The sequence below is a fragment of the Oncorhynchus clarkii genome, chromosome 3 (assembly GCF_045791955.1).
Source record: "Oncorhynchus clarkii lewisi isolate Uvic-CL-2024 chromosome 3, UVic_Ocla_1.0, whole genome shotgun sequence".
Lineage (NCBI taxonomy): Eukaryota > Metazoa > Chordata > Actinopteri > Salmoniformes > Salmonidae > Oncorhynchus > Oncorhynchus clarkii.
Window position 1 is genome coordinate 41,026,990 of NC_092149.1, and position 20,522 is coordinate 41,047,511.

A 20,522-nucleotide genomic window follows, 5' to 3' on the forward strand; every position below is an offset into this window, starting at 1 on the left:
TTGGGGAGGAGCTGTAGTTCGCCAACTGGGGTCACCTAGAACACACAGTGTATGGATCTGTGCAAAACTGCTACAGTAAGTGTATTTTTCTATTTATTTAAGCTTATTTCTCGCTGACATGAAAGATAAGGCCCTTACACACAAAAAAAATGCAGTCAGAGTGTAGTATAACTGTAGTTAGAGTGCAGTATTCTGCAATTGCTGCATCTAAAATACCACAGTGGACTTTTACTGCAGTTTCAAAACTGCAATATTTTTTAAGGGGGGCATATTAGCATGTTTAGAAAGCAATGATTGACGTTTCTAAACGTTAATACAGCGTCCGAATTGTAGTTTACATGGAGCCAAATGTGGTGAATGTAATGGCTGAAACCCCTGCTGATGTATTACATCTTTGTATTGTATTATGAATGTTTTTTTCCCCTTTCCCAGCAATGGATTTTCTTTCGTTCACTACCCGTACAGTAGGTGGCGGAATGCACCTTTAACGTTTGTTTGTGGACCGCCATAATACCAGAGAAGAAGAGGACATCGCTTAGAAAATGGGGGCTTGCATGGCCTTGTGCTCCCTTGCTAGCTGTGTAAGTAGCACAACAAAATCCTTTCATGCTCCCGTTTCTGTGTTTGAGACATCGGGGTTAGCTAGCAAGCAATTGGTCAATGGTGTTAGCAAGCTAGAACGTCTTATCGCTAGCGAAAGCCGAATCTGGTTTTACAGGAGACGTTGAATATGGCGCCTCTCCTTTATCGCCATATTCAACGTCTCCTGTAAACTCATATTCTGGTCCTATAGCTAGCTAGACATGTTTGCTTGCTGGCATAAATACGAAGATAACTAGTATTTAGCTTCAGTTACCATCACCTAGTAATGTTTAGATTATTCGCCTTCAGTTTAATCCATAGGCTCCATAGTTTGTCTCATAATGTTTATTTTTTATTTTTTGGACAATTTATTTAACTTTTATTTCACCAGGGAGACCAGTTGAAAACAAGTTCTGCGATCTGGCCAAGATCAATCAAAACAGTGCGAGTTACACATGGGATAGACAAACATACAGTCAATAGCACAATAACGAAATCTATATACAGTGTGTAAATGTACTAAGATTTGTGTGGTAAGGCTGATAAATAGGCTATAGTGGCAAAATAATTACAATTTAGCATCAACACTGTAGTGATAGATGTACAGATGATGATGTGCAAGTAGAGATACTGGGGTGAGAAATACAGTGCCTTGCGAAAGTATTCGGCCCCCTTGAACTTTGCGACCTTTTGCCACATTTCAGGCTTCAAACATAAAGATATAAAAATGTATTTTTTTGTGAAGAATCAACAACAAGTGGGACACAATCATGAAGTGGAACGACATTTATTGGATATTTCAAACTTTTTTAACAAATCAAAAACTGAAAAATTGGGCGTGCAAAATTATTCAGCCCCCTTAAGTTAATACTTTGTAGCGCCACCTTTTGCTGCGATTACAGCTGTAAGTCGCTTGGGGTATGTCTCTATCAGTTTTGCACATCGAGAGACTGAAATTTTTTCCCATTCCTCCTTGCAAAACAGCTCGAGCTCAGTGGGTTGGATGGAGAGCATTTGTGAACAGCAGTTTTCAGTTCTTTCCACAGATTCTCGATTGGATTCAGGTCTGGACTTTGACTTGGCCATTCTAACACCTGGATATGTTTATTTTTGAACCATTCCATTGTAGATTTTGCTTTATGTTTTGGATCATTGTCTTGTTGGAAGACAAATCTCCATCCCAGTCTCAGGTCTTTTGCAGACTCCGTCAGGTTCTCTTCCAGAATGGTCCTGTATTTTGCTCCATCCATCTTCCCATCAATTTTAACCATCTTCCCTGTCCCTGCTGAAGAAAAACAGGCCCAAACCATGATGCTGCCACCACCATGTTTGACAGTGGGGATGGTGTGTTCAGCTGTGTTGCTTTTACGCCAAACATAACGTTTTGCATTGTTGCCAAAAAGTTCAATTTTGGTTTCATCTGACCAGAGCACCTTCTTCCACGTTTGGTGTGTCTCCCAGGTGGCTTGTGGCAAACTTTAAACAACACTTTTTATGGATATCTTTAAGAAATGGCTTTCTTCTTGCCACTCTTCCATAAAGGCCAGATTTGTGCAATATACGACTGATTGTTGTCCTATGGACAGAGTCTCCCACCTCAGCTGTAGATCTCTGCAGTTCATCCAGAGTGATCATGGGCCTCTTGGCTGCATCTCTGATCAGTCTTCTCCTTGTATGAGCTGAAAGTTTAGAGGGACGGCCAGGTCTTGGTAGATTTGCAGTGGTCTGATACTCCTTCCATTTCGATATTATCGCTTGCACAGTGCTCCTTGGGATGTTTAAAGCTTGGGAAATCTTTTTGTATCCAAATCCGGCTTTAAACTTCTTCACAACAGTATCTCGGACCTGCCTGGTGTGTTCCTTGTTCTTCATGATGCTCTCTGCGCTTTTAACGGACCTCTGAGACTATCACAATGCAGGTGCATTTATACGGAGACTTGATTACACACAGGTGGATTGTATTTATCATCATTAGTCATTTAGGTCAACATTGGATCATTCAGAGATCCTCACTGAACTTCTGGAGAGAGTTTGCTGCACTGAAAGTAAAGGGGCTGAATAATTTTGCACGCCCAATTTTTCAGTTTTTGATTTGTTAAAAAAGTTTGAAATATCCAATAAATGTCGTTCCACTTCATGATTGTGTCCCACTTGTTGTTGATTCTTCACAAAAAAATACAGTTTTATATCTTTATGTTTGAAGCCTGAAATGTGGCAAAAGGTCGCAAAGTTCAAGGGGGCCGAATACTTTCGCAAGGCACTGTAGCAAAAAAAAGAACAATATGGGGACACAGATGGGCTGTGTCTGGTGCAGTGATCGGTAAGCTGCTCTGACAGCTGATGCTTATAGTTAGTGAGGGAGATCTAAATCTCCAGCTTCAGTGACTTTTGCAATTCGTTCCAGTCATTGGCAGCAGAGAACTGGAAGGAAAGGGGGCCTAATGAGGTGTTGGCTTTGGGGATGACCAGTGAAATATACCTGCTGGAGCGCTTGCTATGGGTGGGTGTTGCTATGGTGACCAGTGAGTTGAGATAAGGCGGGCCTTTACCTAGCAAAGACTTACAGATTACCTCGAGCCAGTGGGTTTGGGACGGATATGTAGTGAGGGCCAGGCAATGAGAGCATACAGGTTGCAGTGGTGGGTAGTATATGGGGCTTTAGTGACAAAACGGATGGCACTGTGATAGACTACATCCAATTTGCTGAGTAGAGTGTTGGAGGCTATTTTGTAAATGACATCGCCGAAGTCAAGGATCGGTAGGATAGTCAGTTTTACGAGGGTATGTATGGCAGCATGAGTGAAGGAGGATTTGTTGGAAAATAGGAAGCCGATTCTAGATTTAATTTTGGATTGGAAATGCTTACTGTGAGTCTGGAAGGAGAGTTTACAGTCTAGCCAGACACCTAGGTATTTGTAGTTGTCCACATATTCTAAGTCAAAACTGTCCAGAGTGTAGTGATGCTAGTCGGTCAGGCGGGTGCGGGCAGCGATTGGTTGAAGAGCATGCATTTAGTTTTACTAGCATTTAAGAGCAGTTCGAGGTCACGGAAGGAGAGTTGTATGGCATTGAAGCTCGTTTGGAGGTTTGTTAACACAGTGTCCAAAGAAGGGCCAGATGTCCGGACCTCTGGCAGACTGTATACAACAGGCCCTCCGATTTGACACGCTGAACTCTATCTGAGAAGTAGTTGGTGAACCAGGCGAGGCAGTGATTTGACAAACCAAGGCTGTTGAGTCTGCCGATAAGAATGCAATGATTGGCAGAGTCGAAAGCTTTGGCCAGGTCGATGAAGACTGCTGCACAGCACTGTCTTTTATCTATGGCGGTTATGCTATCGTTTAGGACCTTGAGCGTGGCTGAGGTGCACCCATGACCACCTTGGAAACCAGATTGCATAGTGGAGAAGGTACGGTGGAATTCGAAATGGTCTGTGATCTGTTTGTTAACTTGGCTTTCGAAGACTTTAGAAAGGCAGGGCAGGATAGACCTCGGCAGCTTTCCAATCTTTGGGGATCTCAGACGATACAAAAGAGAGGTTGAACAGGCTAATAATAGGGGTTGCAACGATTGCGGCAGATAATTTAGAGAGGGTCCAGATTGTCTAGCCCAGCTGATTTGTAGGGTCCAGATTTTGCAGCTCTTTCAGAACACCAGCTATTTGGATTTGAGTGAAGGAGTGTGGTGGGGGGGGGGCTTGTGCAAGTTGCTGCAGGGGGTGCTGAGCTGTTGGCTGGGGTAGGGGTAGCCAGGTGGAAAGCATAGCCGGCTGTAGAAAAATGCTTCTTGAAATTCTCGATTATTGTAGATTTATCGGTGGTGACAGTGTTTCTTCGCCTGAAGTGCCGAGGTGCTCTTATTCTCCATGGACTTTACAGTGTCCCAAAACATTTTGGAATTAGTGCTACAGGATGCAAATTTCTGTTTGAAAAAGCTAGCCTTTGCTTTCCTGACATACCGTGTATATTGGTTCCTGATTCGATGCTATTGCAGTACGCCACATGATGTTTTTGTGCCTTTCAGTCAAGTCAGGAGTGAACTAGGGGCTATATCTGTTCTTAGTTCTACATTTTTTGAATGGGGCATGCTTATTTAAGATGGTGAGGAAAGCACTTTCAAAGAACAACCAGCCATCCTCTACTGACGAGATGAGGTCAATATCCTTCCAGGATACCCGGGCCAGGTTGATTAGAATTTAGGGAGCGTTTGACAGTGATGAGGGGTGGTTGTTTGACCACGGATCCATTACGGACGCAGGCAGTGATTGCTGAGACCTGGATGAAGACAGGTGTATTTGGAGAGCAAATTGGTCAGGATGATATCTATGAGGGTGCCCATGTTTACTGATTTAGGGTTGTACCTCGTAGGTTCCTTGATAATTTGTGTGCGATTAAGGGCATAATTTTTAGTATCTTAAATATATATGAAAAACAGACTATTTACAGACTTAATTAACACGGGACAAGACAAACACACATCCGACTGCTATGCCATCTTGGATTGGAGTAACTTCCTCCTTCAATCCTGCTATATGATCCCATGTATAATTTTGTCTTATTGCTGAGATTCCACCAAGACATTAGCATACAATCTGTTCATAAAACAAGTGACTAACAATGTTGTGCAGATGTATTCATTCTGGAACCTCCACCAGGTTACTGTTCAATGTGTGCTCTCCTTTCTCACTTTTTTCTCCACTAGGCCTCCTGTCTGTGTGGCTCCGCTCCGTGTCTGCTATGTGGCTGCTGTCCCTCCTCCAGAAACTCCACCGTCACCCGGCTGGTGTTCTCCTTCTTTCTACTCCTAGGGACCCTGGTGTCTGTCATCATGATCCTCCCTGGCATGGAGGCACAGCTCCAAAAAGTATGACACTCCTGTCAGTGTGTTAGTGGTGCTGTTTGTTCAACTGCACCTGCCTGCAATTACACATGACATTTTTTTATTTAACCTTTATTTAACTAGGCAAGTCAGTTAAGAACAAATTCTTATTTACAATGACGGCCTACCCCGACCAAACCCGGACGACGCTGGGCCAATTGCGCGCTGCCCTATGGGACTCCCAATCACGATCGGATGTGATTCAGCCTGGATTCTAACCAGGGACTTTAGTGATAATCGATCCGCAATTGCTAATAAGCCATCCGTAACCACCCGACTATATGTGATCAAGTGAAAGTTTGAGGCCCGCATCCGACCCTATCCTGCAAATATCGTAAATGCGCTTAGGCTACAGTCCAAGATGGCGTAACGATTTTTGACGGGGTGCAGAATTTATTTTCTTCCTAATTTAGATATGTTTCTGCTTATAATTTCCAACATTTTGGTAGGCTATTTGTAAGTGAACTTGTCTAATTAGACCAGAATAATGTAATCAATTATAGACTGGACACTTCAATCTAAAATCTACACCTGGCAAATGCCGGTAGATTTTGGCATTGGCGGGTAAGATGTCTATTTCACTAGCCATGTTGGCGGGTGGTCGGGGTTGTGCGAGCATTTCACTCGCATTTGTGAATAAAAATAGTAAGTATGAGCACATTTATAGTAAAATTAATTCTGCAGTAGCTGTTTTCAAGCATTTCTACTGTTTTGTTTCATAGCTTGTAAATGAATCGCACAAAGTCAAAGAATCACAAATCCTAAATAGCCTATTCCACATTGCACTGCAACACTGCCTGGCTGAATTCATTATGCCCTAATCTATGGATTTCACATGACTGGGCAAGGGCGCAGTCATGGGTGGGCCTGGGAGGGAATTGGCCCACCCACTTGGTAGCCAGGCTCACCCACTCAGAATGAGTTATTCCCCACTAAAGGGCTTTATTACAGACAGAAATACTCCTCAGCACCCCCTCAGATTATCCTGCAGGTGAAGAAGCCAGATATGGAGGTGCTGGGCTGGCGTGGTTACACATGGTCTGCAGTTGTGAGGCCGGTTGGAAGTACTGCCAAATTCTCTAAAATGACAGAGGCGACTTATGGTAATTTAATGTTAATTTCTCTATCTGGCAACAGCTCTGGTGGACATTCTTGCAGTCAGCATGCCAATTGCACTCTCCCTCAACTTGAGACATCTGTGGTGTTCTGTGACGAAACTGCACATTTTAGTGGCCTTTCATTGTCCACGGCATAAGGTGCACCTGTGTAATGATCATGCTGTTTAAGGATCCTATGCTTTTTTTCCCCTTTCAATTTTCGCCTGAATTGACATACCCAAATCTAACTGCCTGTAGTCAGGTCCTAAAGCAGCAATATGAATATTCTTTATAACATTTGAGAGGAAACACTTTGAAGTTTGTCGAAATGTGAAATTAATGTTGGAGAATATAAGACATTAGATCTGGTAAAAGATAATACAAAGAAAAAACATGCACTTTTTTGGTATTCTTTCACTGTAATAGCTACTGTAAATTGGACAGTGCAGTTAGATTAACAAGAATTAAAGTTTTCTGCCCATATCAGATATGTCTATGTCCTGGGATTTTTTTTTGTTACTTACAACCTACGTTAGCTCAACTGTCCCGCGGGGGGAGGGGGACCGATCCCGTAGAGGTTAATAATTTTCTTGATATGCCACACCTGGACATCTTGGCAAAGGAGAAATGCTGACTAACAGGGCTGTAAAGAATTTTGGTCAAAACATTAGAGAGAAATAAGCTTATTGTCTGTATAGAACATTTCTGGGATCTTTTATTTCAGCTCATGAAACACAAATATGTTGTGTTTTATATTTTTGTTTAGTATACATTGTTTTGTTCACAAGCTAGGTTGTTTTTCTATGTTTGAGTTTCAACTGCTAGGGAAGAGAATACAACGCTTCTTCTACTAGTCAGACTCAATCTCAGACACAAACATGATTAGAGTCGGCTACCACGGTAAACTGGCACTGATTTTAATTCAAGTACTTTTCAAGTACCAATTTGAGGAAAATGTCAGATTTTCAAGGTATTCCAGTACTGACATTGTCTCAAATTTGTACTTGAAAAGTACCTGAATTAAAATGAGAGGAGAACAGAAAACGATCAAATATGTTAATATGAAAAATATACAATATATTGCAAGCTTGCTCATTCCACTCACACTGGTACACAACAGCCAAATGTAACATCGATAGCTAAAATTCAGAGCAAATTTAAATGTAATCCTGCCTGGCAGGATATTGATGTTTATAAATAGGTTTTACCAGACCAAATCAGGGATGTAGTGAAGGGTAAATGTTGTTTACGCATATTTTTATTTGTGAAATAGGGTTTACTCACCTTTTTTTATTTGGTTAATTACCGTTTACCTACCTATTGCATTGATCAATGCTCAGAAGGCTTTTTGATCTGAGTTCTAATCACGCCTACCTTTGCGAACGAGTGGAATCATGAATGATTCATGTCTACTCGTTATGGTCGCCTGCTACCCCCGGATTTGCCTTGTTTAGCAGTGCATTCATTCAACATTCTGTCCAACGGGAAACTCCGCCCACGACATAGGCCGAGAGGTAAAACGAACTACCTCAGCCCAGTACTACAGTGGCAAGTGGCAGAGAGACGCCGCTGACAGTGGGATTTCTTTAACATCCCTCGACTCATGCCGTGTCAACAGACATCCATTAAACAAAAAAAACATTACTCTTGGAGAATGAGTGTACAACTGGTAAATGGTCGCTGATATTTCAGTCAGATGTAAAATAAAGGTTCATTTGAAAAAATGGAAATTATTTTTCTAGGTAGCTCAAGGTCTCTGGCTATTAGCCAGGTAGCTAGCTATAACTAGCTGGCCAGAAGGAGGAAGTTAGAAGCTAATGTAGAATGGAGACTGACCTCAGCAGGTGAAGTTGACTGAAATTAAGCTAGCTATAATCGAAAGATGGCTACGACAATTTCTCATAACATAATACCTTTTTATTTACAGAGAGTAGTGAGACAGACAGTGGTGAGTCAGGCAGCAATGAAGGAGGCAAATGAGATACAAAGGAAGAGGAAGCATTGAAACAAGCAGGGAGAGAGGTTAGTAGGACAGTGGTTCAAAACTTGGTGTCTGAAACCCATGTGGGGTCCCTTAAAATGTAAATAGGGTTCCCCGAAAGTATCTTTAATCTTATTAAACACATTAATAAACTGTTTCTCTTCAAATAGGTATAGAATACAACATTTTAGAGTCAACTAAGGGCCTTTTACACTGTCAGATTTCACTTTAATGTCATTGTGTTGGGACAGCCTGTGAGACATAACATTTTGTCAAATATTAAGGCAGTTTAAATATAAAAACAAATTAATATTATGTACACTGAACAGAAATATAAATGCGTGATGAATGCTAGCTTAATTAGTTTTTTTCATGAGGTTGTGACGATATACTGCGATCTTGTGGCGTGGCGACTAGAAACAATTGCATAATAGGAACTATTACAAATTGATGGTCCTTAAATAAATATTAGTGCTTGAAAAAAGTACTTAAAAGTCCTTGAATTTGACTTTCCACTGTCTGTACGAACCCTGAAATTAAATTAAACAATATACCACATTACTTCTTACTAGTTATACATTTGTTTTAGAAACATTACAAAGCATTCTCATTTTGTGTGTGTTTTGTTGATGTAATTTTAGTGCAATTTGTTTTTAGGGGGGCTTGTGAAAAATCTGAGTGGCCGGTAGATTTTTTTAAATCTACCTGCCACAGTGGCTGGTGGACCAAAAATATTTTATGCCCTGACCTCCACCCACCTGCCCTTCATCTACACAACATTTCATGACCCTAAACCCGCCTGCCCCGTGTATATAACCGTGGGGACTGCGGGTTGGGAGTCAACCCGTGCATCACTAGTTTGTCCGACAAATACGCCACACAATGTCAACATGTAAGAGCATAACACCTGAATGTATTTCCTATGAGTAAAACAAGAAATTGTTCTAGCACTTTCTGTGACGATGTCTTTTGAAACGCTACTCAATGACATTGAAATGCCCTTTTTATCCTTTCCCCCTCTAGATCCCAGGCTTCTGTCAGGGTGCGAGCACCATACCAGGCATGGAGAACCAGTTTAACTGTGATGTCATTGTGGGCTACAAGTCGGTGTACCGCATGTGCTTCGCCATGACCTGCTTCTTCTTCCTCTTCTCAGCCATCATGGTCCGTGTCCAGAGCAGCAAAGACCCGCGTGCAGCCATTCAGAATGGGTGAGCACCAATTAAGATTTAGATCACTTCATTCATCAATTGTACACAAGGTCCAACCAAAATTTGACTTCGGCTTTTTCTCAGCCTCTCTGAAAGACACATATACAGGTTGGAGCGGGGGGCTGCAACACTAGGTGCGGAGCAGGTGTTGTGGTGGCTTAAGCGCCTTGCTTAAGGGCACATCGGCAGGCATTTTGAGGATTTGATACCAGCAACCCTCCAGCTTACTTCCCTTCAGAGTTTTTCCGCCAGACCCGGGATTCAAACTGGCACTCCTCCGGTTGCTGGCTCGCCTTTAACTGCTAGTCTATCTGCCGCCTTACCACCATGCCCTTCACCTCTTGCTTTCACAGCAGGCAAAATGGTTTGAAGTGACCTCATTACAATCAGAATCCGGTTGATATGTAATTTAAACCCATTTTGGGTTGGTACTGTAATAAGTTGTGTACAAATCATATATATAGGACCTTTTAGTAACTTTCAGGCTCAAGTTCACTGGCTTCTCTTAGAGAAGACTCATGAAAATACTCCGTTTTTTTGATGTACTATGCTTTTTTTTTGTGAAACCTGTGTTTTATCCCCAGTTTCTGGTTCTTTAAGTTTCTGATCCTGGTCGGCATCACTGTGGGAGCCTTCTTCATCCCGGATGGAACCTTCCATACTGGTACTTTGATGATTAAACTTTAAATGACTGTCAAGTGACGTCTGACAGTACTGGCTTAATCATTGGCAAATGACTAACAAAGCAGGAACATTATCATGTTCAAGGTACAGTGCATCGGTGAAAAACATTTTCCCTCTGAAAGATCCTCAATCTATAGTGATTGAGTTATTATATGTAAAGTATGCTGTTTATGCTCTTGTGAACAAACACAATCAGACAAATAAAAAACATTACCTTTGAGGGCTCACAAAAGCTGATTTTAATCTTATAGCCAATTCCTGGGAAGTAATCAAAGATTGTAGAAGCCAATTTAATGCTGTTGAACTAGCACATGGTTTACTGCACTGTGTTTATATAAACTAAAATAGGACATCCCTCACTTATTTTTCCTATTTATTACCAAGCTGAAAATTATAATGGATTCGATAATAGCCACACGATATTTGATAAAGGAAGTAGGAGAGGGAAAGTAATTTTACCCTTGAATATGCCAGAAGTGAAGCTATAGACAAAGCACAATAATCACACTGTTATATGCTATATATACAAAAGTATGTGGACACCCCTTCAAATTAGTTGATTCGGCTTTTTCAGCCACACCCATTGCTGAAAGGTGTATAAAATCAAGTACACTGCCATGCAATCTCCATAGACAAACATTAGCGGTACAATGTCCTTACTGAAGAGATCCGTGACTTTCAACATGCCACCTTTCCAACAAGTCAGTTTGTCAAATTTCTGCACTGCTTAGACATGCCCCGGTCAACTGTAAGTGTTACTGTGAAGTGGAAACGTCTAGGTGCAACAACTTCTCATCTGCGAAGTGGTACACCACACACGCTCACAGAAAGGGACCGCCGAGTGCTGAAGTGATTTAAAAAATGGTCTGCAGTGTTGTAAAGCTTGCCGCCATTGGACTCTGGAACAGAGGGGTGGTGAATCACGCTTCGCCATCTGGCAGTCCGACGGACAAATCTGTGTTTTGGAGGATGCCAGGAGAACGCTACCTTCCCCAGTGCGTAGTGCCAACTGTAAAGTTTGGAGGAGAAATAATGGTCTGGGACTGTTTTTCGTGGTTCGGGCTGGGACCCTTAGTTCCAGTGAAGGAAAATCTTAACGCTACAGCATACAATGACATTCTAGATGATTCTGTGCCTCCAACTTTGTGGCAACAGTTTGGGGAAGGCACAAAGCAAGGTCCATACAGAAACACCTTTGGGATGAATTGGAACGCCGACTGCGAGCCAGTCCTAATTGCCTAACATCAGTGCCCGACCTCACTAAAGCTCTTGTGGCTGAATGGAAGCAAGTCCCTGCAACAATGTTTCAACATCTAAACTCAACAAAAAAAGAAATGTCCCTGTCTTTCAAAGATAATTTGTAAAAATCCTTCACAGATCTTCATTGTAAAGGGTTTAAACACTGTTTCCCATGCTTGTTCAATGAACCATAAACAACTAAGGAACCCTGTGGAACAGTCGTTAAGACACTAACAGCTTACAGACGGTAGGCAATTAAGGTCACAGTTTTGAAAACTTAGGACACTAAAGAGGCCTTTCTACTGACTCTGAAAAACACAAAAAATGATGACCAGGGTCCCTGGCCATCTGTGTGAACATGCCTTAGGCATGCTGCAAAGGAGGCATGAGGACTGCAGATGTGGCCAGGGCAATAAATTGCAATGTCTGTACTGTGAGACGCCTAAGACAGCGCTACAGGAAGACAGGACGGACAGCTGATCGTCCTCGCATTGGCAGGTCACGTGTAACAACACCTGCATGCACAGGATCGGTACATCCGAACATCACACCTGTGGGACAGGTAGAGGATGGCAACAACAACTGCCCGAGTTACACCAGGAATGCACAATCCCTCCATCAGTGCTCAGACTGTCCGCAATAGGCTGAGAGAGGCTGGACTGAGGGCGTGTAGGCCTGTTGTAAATATTGGTGCAGTCCATGAGGAGGAGATGCACTGCAGTATGTAACGCAGCTGGTGGCCACACCAGATCCTCACCAGACATCACAGACAACAACTTCGCCTATGGGCACAAACCCACCGTCACTGGACAGGACTGGCAAAAAGTGCTCTTCACTGATGAGTCGCGGTTTTGTCTCACCAGGGGTGATGGTCAGATTCGTGTTTATCATCGGAGTGAGCAGTACACTGAGGCCTGTACTCTGGAGCGTGATCGATTTGGAGGTGGAGGGTCCGTCATGGTCTGTGGCGGTGTGATACAGCATCATCGGACTGAGCTTGTTGTCATTGCAGGCAATCTCAACGTTGTGCGTTACAGGGAAGACATCCACCTCCCTCATGTGGTACCCTTCCTGAAGGCTCATCCTGACATCACCCTCCATGACAATGCCACCAGCCATACTGCTCGTTCTGTGTGTGATTTCCTGTAAGACAGGAATGTCAGTGTTCTTCCATGGCTACCGAAGAGCCTAGAACTCAATCCCATTGAGCATGTCTGGGACCTGTTTGATCGGAGGGTGAGGGCTAGGGCCATTGCCCCCAGAAATGTCCGGGAACTCGCACGTGCCTTGGTGGAAGAGTGTTGTAACATCTCACAGCAAGAACTTGCAAATCTGGTGCAGTCCATGAGGAGGAGTGCAGTACTTAATGCAGCTGGTGGCCACACCAGATACTGACTGTTGATTTTGACCCCCCACCCCAACCCTTGTTCAGGGACACATTTTTCCATTTCTGTTAGTCACGTGTCTGTGGAACTTGTTCAGTTGATGTCTCAGTTGTTGAATCTTGTCATGTTCATACAAATATTTACCCATGTTAAGTTTGATGAAAATAAACGCAGTTGACAGTGAGAGGACTTCTTTTTTTTTTGCTTAGTTTAGTAGAAAGCCTTCCCAGAAGAGGGGGACCATCTCCTTATCAATGCCCATAATTTTGGAATGAGATGTTCGACGACCAGGTGTCCATATACTTTTGGTCTTGTGGTGTATACTTTTAGAAACTATGGAAAACTCACATTTCATCCCCTCACAATACCGTAGTGTTAGTTAAACTTGATGTCAATCAACATGCTGTGGGTTCCAGGAAGTTGGTTGTATTTATTTGTTTATTGATCTGCCTCTTTTCTTCTCCGGCAGTATGGTTTTACTTTGGCGTGGTTGGCTCTTTCATCTTCATCGTCATCCAGCTTATCCTTCTCATCGACTTTGCCCACTCTTGGAACAAGATATGGGTGGGGAACGCCGAAGAGGGCAACTCAAAGTGCTGGTTTGCAGGTAGAATTACAGTACTTTCTCCAGAGGACACAGTACCTTAATGCTGCTCAATAAGTTATACTACCATGACTGTGTTTATTCTTCTAGAGCAGCAGGGTTCCTCAAACCCTGCTCCTGGAGACCCACAGGGTGTTCATACATTTATTCCAGCCATATAACTAATACCTGATTTAACTAACCAATCAACCCTTTATGTTGAATGTGGTGTTAGTAGTAATGGACTAGAACAAAAGCCTGCACACCTTGTGGCTCTCCAGGACCATGATTGAAGAACCCTGCTGCTCTAGAAGAACATATACTCGTTCTATGCATCTGAAGAGTATGGGGGTGTTTGTCATACATGACTGTTTTTACCGACCCTCTCCATGTTGCCCCTCTCCCTCAGGCTTATTGTCGTTCACCTTCCTCCACTACGCACTGGCCTTCACCTCAGTGGTGCTGTTCTACATATACTACACCCAGCCTAACGACTGCACCGAGCACAAGGTCTTCATCAGCCTCAACCTCATCTTCAGCGTCATCATCTCCATCGTCTCCATCCTGCCCAAAGTACAGGTATTGTGGCGGTTTCATTGTTCCTTCATTTGAGAAGGAGGGCAGTTTTAGCAATTATACCAGTAATAATTGATACAATGTTTGGTAAGGGAATGCTTTTATTAGTCTGTTTTTGTTGATAACGGTGTTGACAATTGTATGCATGTTTACCAGTGCCTATGGTTTTGTGTGTCACAGGAAGCCCAGCCCCAGTCTGGTTTGCTCCAGGCCTCTCTCATCTCCCTCTACACCATGTATGTCACCTGGTCCGCCATGACCAACAACCCAAGTGAGTCTCAGCCTCTTTCCCATTCCAGTTTCAACAGAGTTTCTGCCATTGTTGTCATTTTGACTTTCTCTCTCCAGTTTGTTTATTTTTACTTTCCAAACCACTGCAGCACTGAGTGTTTCCTACTGGTGAGTTTGGCCGACTTTGGTAGTTCACTCACCTTCCCCAACTCGTTACATTTACTAGGGCCTGGAGTTGTTTTCTTGTTAAGTCACATGGTCAGGAAAAACTCCTGGTCCTACTTATGGCTTGTGCTTGTAGTGGGTCTGTGGATAAGCTCAGACAGGTGTTGGGGTGTCTCTGCAAGAGCCTGCACTAAAGTGTTGTAATTAAGAGACACTTGGTATATCTGCTGTGGTAGTTGGTTTAGAGCCCTGGCTGTTGCCTTCCTCAAGACTGCAGGTCACTTTGTTTTTTTTTCTTCCCCATAACTATCCTGCATTCTATGGCTGATTTGCTGTGTCTGTGTCTCTCAGACCGTAAGTGTAACCCCAGCCTGCTGAGTCTGGTGTCAAATGTCAGCTCCAGTGAGCCCACACCCACAAGTGCCCCAGGACAGGTGCAGTGGTGGGACGCCCAGAGCATTGTGGGTTTGGTCATCTTCCTCTTCTGCACTCTCTATGCCAGGTAGCTAGCTACTACAATTTGAATCCAATATCATGGCTGCTTATTGAATTGTCTGTTATGCTATGATCTTAATAGATCTCCCATGCTCTCTCCCCTTCTCTCTTCTTTCTCCCTTTCTGTCTCGTTCAATTTTTCCATTCTTTCCTTTCCGACCACACCTTTTTAGCTTTGCTTTACCTTAGGGTGCTTTTTAGTCCGTTTTTATTGTTATGCTTTTGTTTTTTATCCTCTTATGTTTGTGTAGTAAATATTTCAGTTTTTATTTTCTTATTTTCTTTCCTGTGAAGCACATTGTGTTGCATTCCCATGTCTGAAAAATGCGCTGTATAAATAAAGCTTGATTTGACTCCCTCCTCCAGTATCCGTTCGTCCAGCAACACCCAGGTGAACAAGCTGATGCAGACCGAGGAGGGCGGGAGTTATGGAGGAGAGGACGAGGTAGGGGAGGACGGTGTGCGAAGGGCCGTGGATAATGAGGAGGAGGGGGTCACCTACAGCTACTCCTTCTTCCACTTCCACCTCTGCCTGGCCTCCCTCTACATCATGATGACACTCACCAACTGGTACCAGTAAGTACAGCAACAGCTGACCATCAGAGCCACAGCTCTATAGAAATGTTAGAACATTTTACAATATTTCTAGGTGTGATATTGGGTATCTTGTGTATGTATTCCCAGTCAGTTTGAAAGCCATGGGATCAGGGGGGATATTTCTTTGAGTGAATCTCAATAGCCTTTGTGTGAAAGCTTTGCGAAAGCAAATCCCTAATAGGTAGCATTAATCCACCATATTGGTGGATTATTGTTCCGTGTTTTCAGATCAGTCTAAATTAAGGGGGTGAGACAAGGATAGAAATCTACTATAAAGATCCACTCTTTAAACTGACACTTTCTCCCTTCATTCATCAGGCCTGACACCACCACCCAGGCCATGCAGAGCAGTATGCCAGCTGTGTGGGTGAAGATCAGCTCCAGTTGGCTGGGCCTGGGCCTCTACCTCTGGACCCTGCTCGCCCCTCTCATGTTTCCCGACCGAGACTTCAGCTGAACAGCCCCACATGGTGTCACCATGGGCTTGTAAGATGTTGTGTGGAAGTTTATTATATATTTTTTTAAATACGAGTCAGCATTTTTGCATTGGTCTCTATTGGTGTGTTTAATCTTGGTTTTGTTTTGATTTATTTTATTTGACATGTTAGGTCTTTTATCTATGATTATCACTACATTGTTAGGTATTATTGGACGCTTTTAATATCCATACTGAGAATGTTTTATTGATTTAGCCATTCAATTATTTTATTTGCCTATATGCAAAACTGCACTTAACTCTGTCTACCTTAACACAATCTTCTGAGATGAGCATCGGTTTGTCCCAGAATGCACATTAGTGAACTATAGCAAAGACTTGATAACAGGCGCTTATTACCTCACTTTTACAATAATATATTAGTTGGGATTCCCATGTTGTTAAAGTAGGCCTGGTTCCAGTTGATTGTATTTGTTTTTATTATGGATCCCCATTAGCTGCCACAAAGCTACTCTTCCTGGGGTCCAGCGAAATTAAGGCAGTTCTACATATTTTTTTTTAAACATTACACTACATTCACAAAATAAGTGTGTGCCCGAGGTTGGGGATTCCCCCTCATTGGCTGAGCTCCCGCAGTTCTGGAGCTTTAAGAGTGACCCTCTCCAGAGCCCTAGAGAGACGAGGGAGATAAACCAGGGGGGCACACCCTCGAAGGGGTTCTCCGAGTCTGAGCCCTCTTACTGAAATAATGTAATATGTACACATCCTGATTTAATGTTCACTGGACTGTGAAGTATCAACCTACCCCCTGCTCTTAACTACATATTTCTGAACCCTGGAGGTCAGTTGTAATGCCTCCTACCTACCCCACCCTAAGGCTTAGCTCTCTACCCCAACTATGCCTGATTCACGTAGGGCCGACCTGAAACGTACTGTGCTGGTTCAGATATTTTCTTTTCACATGATCCTTTCTAGCACGGTTCCAGAAACTATGGTGGATACATATTCAGGGCAGTACAGCTCAGACTTGGTTTGGCTCAGGAGTGTGATAATGGTACTACATGTTAACTCGAAATGACACAACGAAAAGGTTTCAGTTTAACAAAGTTTACTATACCGTATGAACACACTACAAGGTACCCATTACACTCAAGGCTAGGTCCATCAACCACCAGACTTCCTGCGCATGCGCACTATTGACTGAGTGATAGCCCCGTAATAACAGAAATATAGGGATACTTAAAACATGAATTTAACACTACAGTGCTCTCAAACCCAACCGTAGCCCATTTAACTCTGGTGCTACACCATGCCCTGTCCCTGAAGACATCTGTGTTTCTGCTCTATCTCTAGCCCTGTTTCTGGGTGTTCTATAGCCATAGTCATGGGTCAGTGCTAGTACATGCTTGTATCTGCAGTGAGGTGACGTATTCTGAGCCGATAGTGTCAATCTCTTGGGAGCAGTTTCTCGGACACAGATTATTTTATTTCACCTTTATTTAACCAGGTAGGCTAGTTGAGAACAAGTTCTCATTTGCATCTGCGACCTGGCCAAGATAAAGCATAGCAATTCGACACATACAACAACAGAGTTACACATGGAATAAACAAAACATAGTCAATGCAGTAGAAAAAAAGAAAACAAAGTCTATATACAGTGAGTGCAAATGAGGTAAGATAAGGGAGTTAAGGCAATAAATAGGCCATGGTGGCGAAGTAATTACAATATAGCAATTAAACACTGGAATGGTAGATGTGCAGAAGATGAATGTGTAAGTAGAGATACTGGGGTGCAAAGTAGCAAGATAAATTAATAAGTACAGTATGGGGATGAGGTAGATGGATGGGCAGTTTACAGATGGGCAGGTGCAGTGATCTGTGAGCTCCTCAGACAGCTGGTGTTTAAAGCGTAGTCCTGGACTAAGAAGATATTTCAATTGAGATTTTCCATTGACCATGGTTTTTAGCCTCCCGGGCTAGGCTTAATCTGTGGCTGGAAAACTCCCTTGAAGTCTACAGGGGTTTAGGTGAGGAAGTGGGATTCTGAACCTCACTTCTGCTCTGAAAATGCCATATGTTGCCACGATGTTACGGAGTCAGTTAATTAATCAGTCATTAGTGTACAGCTCTATAACAATGCATTTCAAGAAAGATATGTTGGTGTTCGATGATTTAATTTGTTATAATTCAATGGATATTGCTTTCAAATTTGATAATTATGAGTTGTTGCATATTTCATGTCAGATTATTTACCTCTTAATGGATATGAAGTTTCCCAATGTGACTGAAATAAGATCAATATGTTTCACTCATGGTGAAAAGATTGGTGTACTTAAGAGATGTGAAATGTTTAAATTGCTGGTCTATTGAAGAATCTTGACTGAACTATACTAATTATAAAAATACAATATTTAACCTTTATTTAACTAGGCAAGTCAGTTAAGAACACATTCTTATTTTCAATGACTGCCTTGTTCAGGGGCAGAATGACAGTTTTACCTTGTCAGCTCGGGGATTCGATCTAGCAATCTTTGTTACTGGACCAACGCTCTAACCACTAGGTTACCTGCCGACCCAGTACAAACATTTGAGTATTGTGAATATGATTGTTTTAAAGTGAAATTGAAGACCATAATTAAATTCTGTTAAACATTAAAGTGTACAGAACACGTTCCTAATGTTGAGTTGCCCACCTTTTTGCCCTCAGAACAGCCTCAATTTGTCAGGGCATGGAATCTACAAGGTGTTGAAAGCATTCCACAGGGATACTGACCCATGTTGACTCCAATGCTTACAACATTGCAGTTGGCTGGATGTCCTTTGGGTGGTGGACCATTCTTGATACACACGGGGAAACTGTTGAGCGTGAAAAACCCAGCAGTGTTGCAGTTCTTGACACTCAAACCGGTGCGCCTGGCACCTACTACCATACCCCGTTCAAAGGCACTTCAATCTTTTGTCTTGCCCATTCACCCTCTGAATGGCACACACACAATCCATGACTTAATTGTCCCAAGGCCTAAAAATCATTATTTAACCTGTCTCCTCCCCTTTATCTACATGGATTCAAGTGGATTTAACAGGTGACATTAATACGGGATCATAGCTTTCAGCTAGATTCACCTGGTCAGTCTGTCATGGAAACTCAGTGTATTGTACAGTATATGTTGAATGTGAGCATAATGTATTATGGTTCATTGCCCATACAGATGAATTAACCCAAGCATGATTTCAAGTGATGATCCTTCAGTATTGAATGAAGAATTATCAAGGGTGTTTTTGAGAACAACATTGAGTGCCTTTTTATATTAATGCATTTCAAAAAGAGCTACTGGTAGATACAAATTCAAACCTGCACTAACGTGGCTTCCACATTTTGTGTTAAATGATGGCGAGACAATAGCATGTCACAAGGAGTGTCTCAGCTAATTTCATAGTTTGGTTATATAGGTACAGTATCTGCAAATTCCCTTTTTCAATAAAATCATCAACATAATCCCATAAAGGTATTAAAAAAATATCATCTTTATAGTATACTATCTATAATAAGTTCTTCATAATTGCAGTCAGATTAGTGCTCATGTTGCCCACTAGGTGGAACTGAAGTTCCTTAAATATTTTTTTCCATACTGTTATCAGAACCCATACTACACAGGAGACTGCATGCAGTACACTACAGAAATGTTATAAGGATATTTTCTAATCAACGGACAGGTTGCTCAGAGCTTTACCCTGTGCTCTGAGAAACTTGAACTGCGAAGAGTGAACGTGATGTGACCAATAAACCCTGTCCTCTGGATGTTGTTGATTGTACAGTATGCTGTTGATCCTTATTGACACCAAAGGTCTCTTTTATTTTGGGAAGTTCACCAGAGGGAGAAATCTTATCTATTTTCTGGGATTATGATAGCATTTCCATCAGATTGCTACTGTAAGGGGACCCCACGGTCATCACAGCACAATCAGAGATTAGACTGGTGAGGAGGCACTGGGGATGGATGGGGACAAAAGGGGACACTGCAACTTTTTGTTTTTCACTGTAGCCTATCCATGGGTCTATTTATCGTGTACAGAATCAAACCTGCACTTGTTTGATATTCATTGATCATGTTATTTCAAACAGAACCTGAACGTTTCTGATGAACCATGGGACTAAGTTACACTGCCAAAGATGTAATATTTAGTGTTTAGGTACCAGTTGTGTAAAAGTAGGTAACCTTGATGTAAAGACGTCTTTTGGCATTACTCAAATTAAACCACCTTTTGAATTGATAGTTTCAGTTAAACCTATGCCTTAAATATGACAATTGTCTGGCCGGTGAGTGGTATGGCCTCTGTGGAAATGTTGATTATGTCCATGACAGAATGCCAAGCACATAACT

The 20,522-nt window shown here is 42.4% G+C and overlaps 1 protein-coding gene across 2 annotated transcripts; it reads left to right on the top strand.

Annotated features, from left to right (window-relative positions):
• The first annotated feature begins 493 nt into the window (after positions 1–493).
• LOC139395292 (serine incorporator 2, like) lies at positions 494–19,953 on the top strand. 2 transcript variants are annotated; one of them, XM_071142907.1, is made up of 11 exons: positions 502–581; positions 5,284–5,445; positions 9,562–9,598; positions 9,695–9,749; positions 10,334–10,413; positions 13,527–13,664; positions 14,050–14,219; positions 14,397–14,487; positions 14,964–15,114; positions 15,474–15,683; positions 16,023–19,953. In XM_071142907.1, the coding sequence occupies exons 1-11, from the start codon at positions 543–545 to the stop codon at positions 16,159–16,161; spliced, it is 1,272 nt and encodes a 423-aa protein (XP_070999008.1). In that variant the 5' UTR covers positions 502–542; the 3' UTR covers positions 16,162–19,953. The 2 variants fall into 2 exon arrangements, with proteins under 2 accessions (XP_070999007.1, XP_070999008.1); XM_071142906.1 differs by having other exon boundaries at positions 494–581; positions 9,562–9,749.
• The last annotated feature ends 569 nt before the right edge of the window (positions 19,954–20,522 follow it).

Coding starts and splice junctions, on each gene's coding strand:
- LOC139395292 (XM_071142906.1), top strand. CDS start 543: ATGGGGGCTTGCATGGCCTTGTGCTCCCTTGCTAGCTGT. Junction 582..5,283: donor TGTGCTCCCTTGCTAGCTGT/GTAAGTAGCACA, acceptor TTTCTCCACTAG/GCCTCCTGTCTGTGTGGCTC. Junction 15,684..16,022: donor ACACTCACCAACTGGTACCA/GTAAGTACAGCA, acceptor TTCATTCATCAG/GCCTGACACCACCACCCAGG.